At 39.7% G+C, this 12,774-nt stretch overlaps 1 protein-coding gene across 8 annotated transcripts in view; it reads left to right on the plus strand.

Moving 5' to 3' along the window:
- Positions 1-12,774, plus strand: part of CCPG1 (cell cycle progression 1) — a 55,919-nt gene that overhangs the window by 13,964 nt on the left and 29,181 nt on the right. For 5 of the 8 annotated variants that reach the window (XM_048867550.2, XM_048867554.2, XM_048867551.2 and 2 more), the window contains exons 2-3: positions 2,329-2,488; positions 6,488-6,558. In XM_048867550.2, coding sequence (XP_048723507.1) covers positions 2,401-2,488; positions 6,488-6,558 — 159 coding nt within the window. In that variant the 5' untranslated portion in view covers positions 2,329-2,400. The remainder of the gene's footprint in view (positions 1-2,328; positions 2,489-6,487; positions 6,559-12,774) is intronic. The other 3 variants (XM_048867556.2, XM_048867559.2, XM_048867553.2) reach the window with 1 other exon arrangement.

A 12,774-nucleotide genomic window follows, 5' to 3' on the forward strand; every position in this document is an offset into this window, starting at 1 on the left:
CCCTAGTCCCCTTAACCGTCATATGGGGAAGGATGGTCAGGGTTCTGGTAATGGGATGGGACCAGGTTTGGAGTGTGGGTAGGCTGACTGCATTCTTCAAACAGGTGGAAGCAATTAAGAAAGGAGCGATAACCTGTACTGTAATTTATTGTTAGATAGTTCCCAGATGAGTTGTTAACATTGCAGCCTAAGTAAACCACATACTTTACATCTTGCCTGTCTTTCTGCATGGCCAGGACAATGGGTAAACATTAGCTATGATGGCTATTCCTCCCACAACTAGGCACATCTGGATCTTAGATGATAGAAGAATCGGGATCTCCATTTTCTGTCAGATCGTGACATTGTTTTATTTCCAATAAGTCTTCTCTTGGAAGCTGTAAGGTTTTCCCCATCCCCCATTTTTTAAGCTTTTGGAACTCTTAGATTTCCACCTTACAGGGACTACACCTTGTGGCTACGGTCCTTCTAGCCCAGGAAGACTGGAGACCATTTATGGTGGTGGGATTGCTGTATATTTATACAGGGCATTGCCTCCCACACCCATGTTTGAACAAGTGGTCACCACAGCTTTCTTAGCCCATGTTTCAGGAATGGAAGACCAGGATTGAGACACCAACTCAGCCTTCCTACATTGCAAGACAGAGGATTTCCACAAAGTCACTCAACTAGTCTAATTTTCTTATAGTGCCTCTTCCATTCTCTGATTGCTCCCTCTTTTCCTATTCCCCTTTCTCTCCCAACTTTTCCTCTCCATTTTTCTAAATCCACCAGCATAGTTTTGGTTCAGATACTTGGTAGAGCAGCTGTGCTGTCCATGTATTGAGAAAATCTTGCAGTAACATGCATCTAACATAATACAGATGCTTATAAGGAGATGACTTGCTGGCATGACTTCTGTGTTCCTTTTGAGTTAGCATCTTTAAATTTGCTACTCTAATACATTATGGACTGCTGAGTACAGGGAAAATTACTGCGAAGAAACCAGTCTTACAATATTTCAACCATTTGAGTGCCCTTTTAAGCTACAGTCTTGAAGTAAGGTATGAATTTAATGTGTTCCACTGATAATGAGGGGCTGTTGTAGGAAAAACAAACCTGAGATTTGAAATTTATAGTAATATTAATTGTAATAGTAATACAAAAATATATATTTCCTTCTGTGATGTGGTCTTGGATATGGAGCCTCAGACTTGGGCATCTGAGATCACCAGTGTTGTTTATTGGATTTTAGCCAAGAAAATTGTCAAAGACATGCCAGTGTACTCCCTGCAAGTGCTGATGTTGATAGTCACTGTCACCCAAAAGATGACTGTTAATTTTATATAATTGCATCTGAATGATCTGATGATATAGCACACATGTTTTATGTTCTCATCAGAATCCTGAATAGCAATTGTTGCCAGGTGGTCATGCATTGTTTGGTATAACAGCACACTACATAGTGGCCACTCAAAGAGGAAAAAGATTAAGTGTAGAGGGAGAAGGTTTGAAGGAGACCACCAACCACATCCAAAAGATGTGGCATCAGAGAATAGGACCTCACTATTAACTAAAGTTTATTTGTCCAGGCCCATAAGGGCTTGTCTGTGCTGTGCAGTTAATCTGCAGGTTTTTGATGTACATCAGGTAACTCATAATATACCCAAGACAAAATAATAGCATGCATACAGGTTGTGTGTGCTGTCTTTCAGTTCTTATTGTGTGTACGCATGGCAGCAGCTGGCTGTGTACTAAACACATGGTGTTCTTGGTTGGACATCCTGGGATCTGTTGCTTTGCTGCTGAGTAGTGTGCATCCCTGGATTTTTCTCGTTGTTAATTGTGGGATATATAGCAGAAGCCAGATGGGTTCAAATTTTTAAAAGTCTCATATTTCCATTGCCTCAGTTCCATTTTTCCTGTGTGGGTAGACTAGTGCCATTTTCGACTAGTGTCAGCGTGGACCTGACAATGTTCCATGTTGCTACTCTAGCAACTGCAAATATGTAGAGGCTGCTTGGGCTGTATTTCACCTCTCAAAGCAGATGAATTTGGCTTTGACTCTATCCACTGCACTGTCAAGCAGATGATGTGGTGATGGCAGTAGCTCCTCCACCAGCAGTTTCAGTGGGGGAGGAAGTGGGATGAGGACAAAGGAAAAAAGAGGAACAATTGAGAGTAGAAGTGGATCTTGGAGCAGCTTCACACTGCGGTGCTATTTTGAGGTTTGGGAAACAAGCATAGATTTGTGGGAAAACATCATTCTTCAGATCTGGGGATGATAAACAGTGGTGAGAGATTACAGGGTGGGGAAAGCAACCTTTTTTATGTGCTGAACTAACCCAGGAGTACACAGCTGGTGACCATACCTGTGGAGAAGTGGGTTGCCATTGCCATCTGGAAGCTGACCATGCCTGAATGTTACCACTCCATAGCCAACCACTTCAGCATGGCAAGATCAACAGCTGGAACCATTATCATGCAGATGGGTCATTCCAAGAAAAAGGTACTGTTGTACCAGGTTATAAACCCTGGTAATGCTCAGATTATTGATGGAAATTGCACCATGGGGTTCTTAAATTGTATTGGGGAAATTGATGGGACTCATGTACCTTTTATTCCCACATGCGCATCCAGGTCTGAATTTATAAACAGGTTTATTTCTCCATGGTACTCCAGGGGCAGGTTGACCACCATGACAGGTTTACAGACATAAATGCTGGGTGATTTGTGATGGTCCATGATTCTAGAATCTTTCAGAACTCAAATTTGTTTACCTTAATGGAGGAAGGACTGCTTACCCACTATGGACATTAACGGTGTGGAGATCCAGCTTATTCTCTGGTTAAAGAAGCCATGCACAGGCTGTTTGGACAGAAAGAAGGGATTGTTTACCACCTCAGTAATTGCAGAATGATAGTCAAGCGTGCATTTGGCCATTTGAAAGGAAGATGGTGCTATTTGTGAAATAGGTTGGGAGTTGCAGAAAAAAAAAATTGCCTAAGATTATAACTGCATGTTGCACAGCATTTGTGAGAGTAATGGAAAAAGCCTTACCAGCGGGTGGGAGGCTAAAGTGCAGAGACTTGCTCAGCAGTTTAAGCAGTCAACAAGATTTTCAGTAGAAAATGGAAACACTCAAGGCAATATTGTCAGGGTAGCCTATTGTTTTTATTTTATTTTCATTCTGTGACCTGAAAATTGGCAGCTGTGCATCCAGCTGTTAACCTGTGAAGAGGGGTGGGATGGATTGTGAGTGGTTTAGTGTTTTTTATGGGCAGTGGAAGTGTGGCATTGTGGACACTCCTTATTTTACCTTGTCTTTGCCTAGCTACTTCTGTAAAACCCTATGAATTATTTCAAACTTAAGGATTTTCTGTGTAAAACATATTGATGACTCCTTATGAATGAATTTTTAAAGGCTTTTGTTGTTTAATAATCAGTATGGAACAAAAATAAACCTTTAACTGCAACAGCGGGTTCTTCTTATTAAACAATACATTAAACAGCAATCTGTTATCTAACAACTACAAAGAATTATTTGATATTTTTTGTTTCACTATTGTTTTAAAGTACAACTGTGCAGTGCAGGACAGAACACAAAGCAGGAAGTGGTTTAAAGTTGCAGGCAAGTAGATGCCTATCTTCTGGTACTTCTTTTTCATGGGCCTTCTAAACATAAGAATGGCTGTACTGGGTCAAACAAGTAGTCCATCCAGCCCAGTATCCTGTCTTCAGACAGTAACCAATGTGAGATGCTTCAGAGGAAATTAACAGAACAGGGCAATTATCGAGTGATCCATCCCCTGTTGTTCACTCCCAGCTTTTTGCAGTTAGAAGCTTAGGATACAACATCCCCTGGCAATGAGTTCCATGGATTGACTGTGCATTGTGTGAAGTAGTACTTCCTATATTTCTGGAGTTCGAGAGAGAGTATGGTAGCATTTTTTTCATATGCATTTCTGACTTTTCTTCCCTGAGATTCTTCACAGCCTTGGGGGAATCTCAGAGATGGTAAAACTGTTCGTAGTTTTTCTTGTATTGTTTAGCATTCTGGTGGTGGCCCCTCACAGTCATCTGCTTAGCTATGTCCACAAAAAGAGCTTTATTCCAGTGGCTGACCACAAGAACTTCCTGCAGCAATAGTTCTTCTCAGATGGTGATGAGATCTAGTGTCTCAGCATGGCTCCAAGCAGCTGCACAAATCATGTTGTAGGGCTTCTTGAGTAATATTGCACCAGTCAAAGCCAATGGCCAAAATCTGGCACCCTGCCAGTTTTTAAACAGGGGAGGGAACATCCTGTCATCTTCACATCAGAGCAAGGGACGGCACAGAGTTAAACAGACAGGTCAGTGATGGTTACCCGCAAAACAGTGGGATAGCCATTAGAGTCCTGACAAAGTAATATACAGCAGCATTATATGCACATGAACAATAAACGGGACTAACTCAATTTACAGCAAATTTACTTCACTTTGAAAGAGGATTCTAGATTTTGCAATAAATGCAGAGTTAGTTCACTATAATGGATGGAGGTGTGTATTCTTAAGTTTTTTCGAAACAGACTAGTGACTTAATCCAGTTTAAACCCTCCCATGTAGACAAGTTCTTAGATCGTATTTGGTAGCCTTCTTGTACCTGACCCAAAGCTCATTCATTTTAATGAGTCTCTTTCTATTGATTTTAGTGGATTTTTTAAATAAGGCCCCTAGGTAATCCAAATATATTAACCCAGGACTGGCTAGTATCTTTCTGGATCTGTATGGAAAGCATGAATGTGTTTTGCTTTAGGTAAATTTCCTTTCTTTAAAATGGACCAAAATTTAATTATTTTGGTTTTTCAGTATTCTAAATTGATATCTGAATTGTTAATTATTAAGAATTCTTAATCTATTAGCAGTGATCAGTTCTGGTTGTTACCATATCTCTGTAGAAATCCTAAATATTTTAACATAATTTAATGAGAAAATGGAATGTTATAAAATAATTGCTAATAAATTTGGCGGTGACTGCAGGGATTGGTCAAATGTAACTCTAAGAAACCCAATAGGAAAACAGATTAGGTAATTTTTCCCTCTGTAAATTCCTAGCTACAGCTCTGCATATGGAGTGACATTGACATTTATCTTTGAAACGAGTTCTTTTTCATGTTTAGTTCATATCTTCTAAATATGGTTAAATATATAGAAAGGGATAAAGGCAGCAGGGTCAGTAATAAATGAAGTAAATGTATTTAAGCGAGATACTACGTTTGTACTCTCATCAGAAATATTTTGAACTGGCAGAATTTCTGGTAAAGAGTGTATGTTTATGAACCAAAGTGTTATAACTCTCTTTTCTTGTGTTAGTAATTTAATCATCACTTTGTCGAAGTTTTATTCAGCGTTTGTATCCCATAAACTTACTCTTCCATTCTGTTGGATGGCTAATACAGCATGATTCAATAGTTTTCCGATTACTTGGAATTTTTTTTTATAAGTGATAAATGTATACCCTGTTTATAAAGTTTGACCCACTTTGTCTTTTTTAAGTAGATTAAATCTTTTTAAAAATGAAGAACTTGTAACTGTCTTCATTTTAGTTTTTTGGGAGTTTAGAAACTTAGATTGCATTTTAACAACGAAGAAAACAGGATCTTATTGGTAAATGGGAATAAACAAACATCAATTGCAACCATACATCTACTTTTCTGAAAATCATTCCTTAACCCCTCTCTTATAGCAGCAATTATAAGTTCACAGTTTATTGTAACTAAATTCCACCTTTACATTGTTTTGTTCTCATCAATCTACTTTCTATGCCCACATCATATTCCCCACTTCTTTGGAGTCATTATTAAGGGTTTCTTACTTAGTGGAAGGAATTGAAGAATGATTGTACCCTGTTTTTGAGGCTTGGGGTGGAAGTAACTCCAATAGACTATACTTTCTAAAAGATTCCAAGTTTGTTTCCTTGGAGCCTGCTGGACTTCAAACACTGGGGATTCATATAATCAGTCATCTCAGGGAAACATAGTTGCTATGACAAGTAATGGTTTTAATCATTTTCATTATAGTTGCTTGGTATCTTAAGCACTCGGAATTACCTTTAATCTTTAATTGTTTGTCTGTCTGTAGGAAATATTCTTGGGATATATTACATAATTGCACTTAGTTTTTTCCTCACATTTTGAGCATTTTAGATGGCTAAAAGGGGAGCCATAAGGGCCAAAAACACTGCCCATGGTCTTGATATAGAAAGTCCATATACTCAATATTTACTTAACTTTACAAGAATATAGTTTTAAATATTGAAATACAAAAGTATACCTTTTTTTTTCAAAACAGACCTGCTCTTTTTATTCCAGTTTATTCCAATTCTGTAAATTGTAAAGTATTGTATAAGTATTATAATTGTGTGATCTGTGGTTTTCTAAGCTGGATACATTTTCAGTTGTTGTTTTTTAGAAAAAAATTACAATAACGATATATGTTTCATGCTAACATGATTTATTTTCACTTGCAGCTACTTTGAAAATGTCTGAAAATTCCAGTGACAGTGATTCATCTGGTGGCTGGACTGTCATCAATCATGAGGTACTTAGTCTCAATTAATATTAAACAGACATGGTTAACTTAAAAGTCACATTTGTTTTCCAGTTTACGTTATTCTATATAGTCCAATGCACCTTTTCCCTTCTATAGTTAGTGAATTTTCCATTTGAGTGGATATTTCACACAGACGTAGAGGAGAAAGAAATATTTTTTAAAATAGGAAAATATGATTGCAAAGCTATAGAATTTGGCAGATTTGGGGGTTGGTGTAGCATCTGATACAGCATCTGATACAGCTTTTAACTTTTAAAACAACAATAACAAAAAAAACCCAACTAAACAAAAAGCCGATTAGATTTCAAGTTGATGTCCCTTTAAGAAATGGTCACATTTTCTCTTTGGTGCATTTCCCTCAAAAACATTAATGATGTATGTCATCTGCACTTTTGTTACCATTGCCAGCATATTTCTACTCCTCTCCCCAAACCTAATGTGGGAAGTGGACAGTGCAGTGGTTCCTCCAAGGTCTGTATTACTACCGCCAAGCAACTTGAACCTTGCCTCATCAACAATGGCTTTTGACCACACCTCCCGCCTTGGGTTCCTTCCTCTTCCTGTGCAAAACCATGGCAAGAGGTCAAAGATCCAGTGGACAACAAGGTGGTGGTAAAGGGCCTTTGAGTCCAGTCCCCATGAGCAACCTACAACCAGTATCTTTTATGTTCCTATTTACAAGGGTTTAGTCAGATGCTTCATGGGGACTTGCTAATTAGTCCTCTGTATTTTGACATTCAAGATATAGTGGGCAGGAGTTGATTCAGCTCCACTGGAGGTTTATCAACAGTCAGAGTGCTAGTGTAGACAGGGTTCTGGTACCTACTGTTATTTTTAACTATTGTATTGTCTAACCCTCTTCAGAACATATCTAGATGACATGATGGAAAAACATTAGTGGCCTCTGGTACTCTTTCTGCACCGACACATCCCGTATTGCTACTATTAGACGAGCTGAATCCGTGGTAGCATAATCCATTAGTCAGTGTGCGTTATGCATCCCCATCTGTGCCCACAGAGCGTGTGAGTCATCTGTTACAGCCCCCAAGTACAACTGTTGTCATCACAATAGCATTGGTGTGAAAGTCTGCTATCGGTAAATCCTGTGTGTTCTGATGTGGGGTTCAAAGAAGCAATAACTTTATGGGACAAACAAAGTTCATGTCACACAAGCAGACCTATGGTTCTGATTCTCAGTGGTAATTCATTGGCTACTTCTGTCTTCATCTGAAGGGTGTGAAAAATCTATTTGCCCACAGTGAATAAGAATATTTCACAAGTGAATAGCATCAACTTCTGCAGAATTTAAGCTTTCCTTTAAAAATGAATCAGATCCCTAGCTTGTATGGTTGCTATGATAACCTTCCAAAGATGAATTGAGCGTAATCTAATGCAATGAGTTGTTCCAAATTCTGCAAAGAAAGAGCTCCAATGTTGTCGTCGTTGTTCGGTGATGTTCAGAAATTAAACAGTATTTTCTCTGTGGTTTAAAATTAGTTCATTATATTTCTCTAAACACCACCTAGCAAAAACAAGGCTCTCCTGTGCAATGGTTAAAAGCTGGTGGGCTAATATTTCATTAGGGTCAGGAACAACCAGGTGAATAGATTCATGCCTGAGAAGGAGCTACAAGGTAAGTTCAAGTGTACTAAGGGCCTCTATGGCATCCTCCCACCTCACTTCAGTGATTTTGGCATGGAAAAACTTGTCCAGCCTCTTCCCTTAGAAAGTTAAAAAAAAAAATTCTCAGAGGTTGGAAGCAAGGTTTCAGAAAGTCCCCTGGTTGCATTATTTAACTGAGATGTCTCTTTAGATCCTTTTAACTTCTCTGCTATGGCTAGCAACACAGGCATAGGTTACTGTTCCTAGAAACTAGACAACAAAGCAAAGCCACTCCTGACAGCATCAAAATATCATGGAAAAAAACTTTGTGAGAGCTGATGGACAAAGCAGTATAAAAGGGAATTCAAACCATTCTAAAAGTCAGACAGTCCTTCAGAGGCTATTCTGTGAGAAAATAGAATAAGAGAACTAGTACAGTGAATAAAATGGAATAGATGAAGAGGAAACGACACAGGGAAGACTTACCTAGGAAAAGCAGCCCCACCACATAGCATTCCACATGACCCTGGTATACCCAGTTGGAAGAAGAGGGCTGAATACAGTGGTGGACTCTACTCTCTTCTTTGCAGAAAAATAGACATTCACCAAATGAGTATTGGACATAATCCAAAAAAATAGTTAATAGAATAATCTAGAATATCTAAGCTCATATTTCTTATCCTCAGTATCAAAATGCACCACCAAAAATTAATAATATTTAAAATTTAAAAATGAAGTAAGATATGGATGTGTCTACTATAGACCACCAAATCACGAAGAGGAGGTGGATGAGGTGTTTCTAGAAAAAAATAACAGAAATATCGCCAAAACTGATAGTAATGGGGGACTTCAACTACCCAGACATCTGCTGGAAAAGTAATATGGCAAAATACAACATTTCCAGCAAGTTCCTGGAATGTACTGGGAACAACTCTTTGTTCCAGAAAGTGGAGGACAGACTTGATTCTAGCCAACCAGGATGAATTGGTAGCGAATATGAAGGTGGAAGACAATTTGGGTGAAAGTGATCATGAAATACGATAAATTTCACGATTCCAAGGCAAGGAGGCAATGAGAGTAGCGGAATAAGGACAACGGACTTCAAAAAAGCAGACTTAGAAGAAAATCTAAGGGAAAAAGGAGTGCTGGCAGTTTTTCAAGGAGATAATATTTAAGCACAACTGCAAACTGTACCAATGCAAGGGAAAGGTAGGGAGAATAGTAAGATGCAAATATGTCTCCATCAGGAGCTCTTGTAATGACCTGAAAATCAGAAAGGAATCTTACAAAAAATGGAAATATGGACAAATTTCTAACGAGGAGTACAAAAGAATAGCACGTAGGAACAAAATCAGAAATGGTAAGGCCCAAAATGAGTTACTCCTAGCAAGGGACATAAAAGGCAATATGAGGAGGTTCTTTAAATACATTAGTAGGAAGAGAAAGATGAAGGAAAGTATAGGCCCTCTACTTGTGGGGAAGGAGAACTAATAACTGATGACATCAAGAAAGCTGAGGTGTTTAATGCCTATTTTGCTTCAGTCTTCACTAAGAAGGTTTGTGGTGACCAGATACTGAACACAAGAAATATGAACAAGTGGGAAGGAATGCAAGCTAAAATAGAGAAAGAACAGGTTAAAGAATATTTAGATAAGGAAGGGGCTCTATATCTGGTTGAACAGAAGGATACAGCAATAGCCTGAGCCCCTTGCACAAAAGCTCTATTTCCTGCTGTAAGGGTGATATGAATCCTGCTTGCCCCAGGAGAAGATATCTCCTTGGCTGGGGGTGAGTCCTAGCGAGTATGGTGGTTGATAGCCTGATGGAGCTCTTCCCTTCCCATCCCCAATTGTGCGGGGGAGAGGTAGGGACTTTCCCAGTGGCTGCAATCACTTACTGTGTAGTGGTCAGAAGGTTCCTTCTCAGGGGACATGGGGATGGCCCAAAGCTGTGGAGCTTGTGGAGCACACAGAGATTAGGGTTGAATGTTTTTTCTTTTTCCCCTGGATTTTCCAGGAGCTAGCAGCAGCCTGTAATGCAGGCTCCCTGTGCTGTCGGCAGCCGGGCTGCCAGATTAGGTTGGGATTGTGGATTTCCTGAGTCCTATGCCCATACATAAGAAGATAGGCAAAGTAATGCCCTGTAGTGGAATCTATATGGTGGCCCCCTGCAGGGCATGCATGGGTGTGGGATTTAGAGACGGAATGTTGGCACACTGGCTATGGTATTGAGAAAACTGTCCGTGTAACTGTGTAGGGGAGGTCATACATTGGAGCTAACTGTGCCAGTATTTCATCAAAGGAAGCATAAACAGCAGTAGCTGCTCAAGTCCTGGTGTACCTTCTCAAAGTCAATAGAGATAATATTTAAAGTGCAGTATATAGAAATAATCTCGGTGCATAAGGGAATCATGGAATGTGGGTCAGAGAGAGGTAAGAGGGACATGGAGTAACTTTGATCTGGGGAAGTGGACATGCCACCCAGCTGATATGTGCAGGTGCATGGTTGGACAGATACTTGGAAAGAGGCTCAGCCTTGTCAATATAGAGCAAATTAGTCTGTTGGGCTCTGTTACAGGGCTAGCTGCACTTCTGTCCCCTTTCTGGTCTTTCTGGTGTCAGGCCTAATGCCTTTACCTATCTTGGGATGAAATTTTACAATTCTCCCATTTTTTGACCAGGATCTGGGCTTCAGTAACCTGTTCTTATCCTGCAGGTCCGACTGAATTCGGGCCCCTGTTGTTCTTCCCTTTGGGAGTCTGTGACTGGTGGTATATAGTAACAAAAAGCTTTCTTAAATCAAAAGTATTGTTTATTTAGCAGTGAGAACAAAGCTTTTAGGGAAAAAGGATTTTAAAACAACAAACAGTTATATGCATGTCTTTTACTTAAAGACTTCCCATCCCCTGATGGTGACCTAGGCAGTCCTAACTTCTTCAGACACCCTCAGCAGGATCCTCTATGTCTGTCTGGTTCTCTGAAAAACAACTGCCTCTCTTTAGAGTGTCACTTTAAATCCTGCCATAGGGTTTTGTTGTTCTGTGCTTGGGAGGTCTTGTTTGCTGCTAGTCAAACCAGTTTTATAGGCTCAGTAGGGGATCAAGCCAGAGTCCTCAAAACCAATGGTTCTGTTCTGGTGTTGTCCTTTAAATGACACTTAATTGTCAGTTGATAGGTGGCTAACGGTGGAGTTTATGTGGGAGTTTCGGGGGAGGATTCCCTCCCTTCCCTTTTTTTCCCTAGGAATAGGATCTAGGAAGTGAAGACAACAGTGGCTCCTGTGACAGCACTAGAAGTGACCTGAGGAGGAGAAGAGACAAAGAAGATGGTTGGATGCAGAAGCTGTGGGATATACTTCATTGTTGAGAGAGCATCTGATGGAAGTCACCTATGTTTGAAATGTTACCTAATAGAGTTCATGGCAGAGAAGATCCAAGGATTAGACATGCAGCTGGAGACAATGATGGAATTTATATGGGGATTTGAAGATGGAGATACCACAGACAGCTCAAGATTTGCAGACATCTGCCAAACAAAAGGACTTGGAGAGTGAACAGCTGGAAGAACAGGGTAATCCATGGAAGAATGTGACCATGAGGACAAAGCAGAGGAAGACACCAGCTAGTGGTGGTGAAAACAAGTTGGATAACAGGTTTGCTACACTGGGGAATGAGGAGGAGAGAAACAGGCTGAACATAAGGTTGTCAGGAAAAAAAGAAGGGAAGCCAGTCCCTGCAGAAGAGAGGAGCAGATGGTGGAGATAGCCAGGGAGAAGAGCCTAAGGAAGAAGTAACGATAATGTAGAGGGGACTGCAAGAAAGAACGTAAGACCGATTCATACCAGCACCAGGAAGAGACATGTCTGTGTGACTGGGGACGCTATACTCAGTAGAATTGACAGGCCTGTCACCAGACCAAATCCAGAGAACATAGGAGTTGATTCCTTCCAAGAGGACTAAGTACTGTATCAGAAAATGCTTAGTGTCTCATCTCTTTTTATTATCTGTTCACTTAAGTCACAGGGCTACTTAGAGGTCTGTTATATTTTTTTCCCTGAATGTTCATTCAGGTTTTAATAAATTATTTTGAGGGGCATATTTCTGTGAAACCTTTGAGATTAAAACTAGTGATTTTTTTTTTTTTAGTTAACAGAAACCCCCCACACAAAACACTTGCTAAACTACAAAAACAGGTGACTTAGTTTTTAAAGACAGGTTTCAGAGGAACAGCCGTGTTAGTCTGTATTCGCAAAAAGAAAAGGAGTACTTGTGGCACCTTAGAGACTAACCAATTTATTTGAGCATGAGCTTTCGTGAGCTGATGAAGTGATGAAGTGATGAAGTGAGCTGTAGCTCACGAAAGCTCATGCTCAAATAAATTGGTTAGTCTCTAAGGTGCCACAAGTACTCCTTTTCTTTTTAGTTTTTAAAAGGGTTTCAGAATTGGTAATAACCTTATAACAGGATTGTACAGATTTTTCTTTATTCAAAAGTATTTAATGTGAATGTTTTGTGAGATCTCTAATGTTCTTAAAGCTTGTGGTTAACATAAGCGCTCTTTAAAAACAAAAACAGATCTGTTTGCTTAATGCCTGGAGGAGGGA

This window comes from Caretta caretta, chromosome 10 (genome assembly GCF_965140235.1).
Source record: "Caretta caretta isolate rCarCar2 chromosome 10, rCarCar1.hap1, whole genome shotgun sequence".
In the NCBI taxonomy this organism is placed as follows: domain Eukaryota; kingdom Metazoa; phylum Chordata; order Testudines; family Cheloniidae; genus Caretta; species Caretta caretta.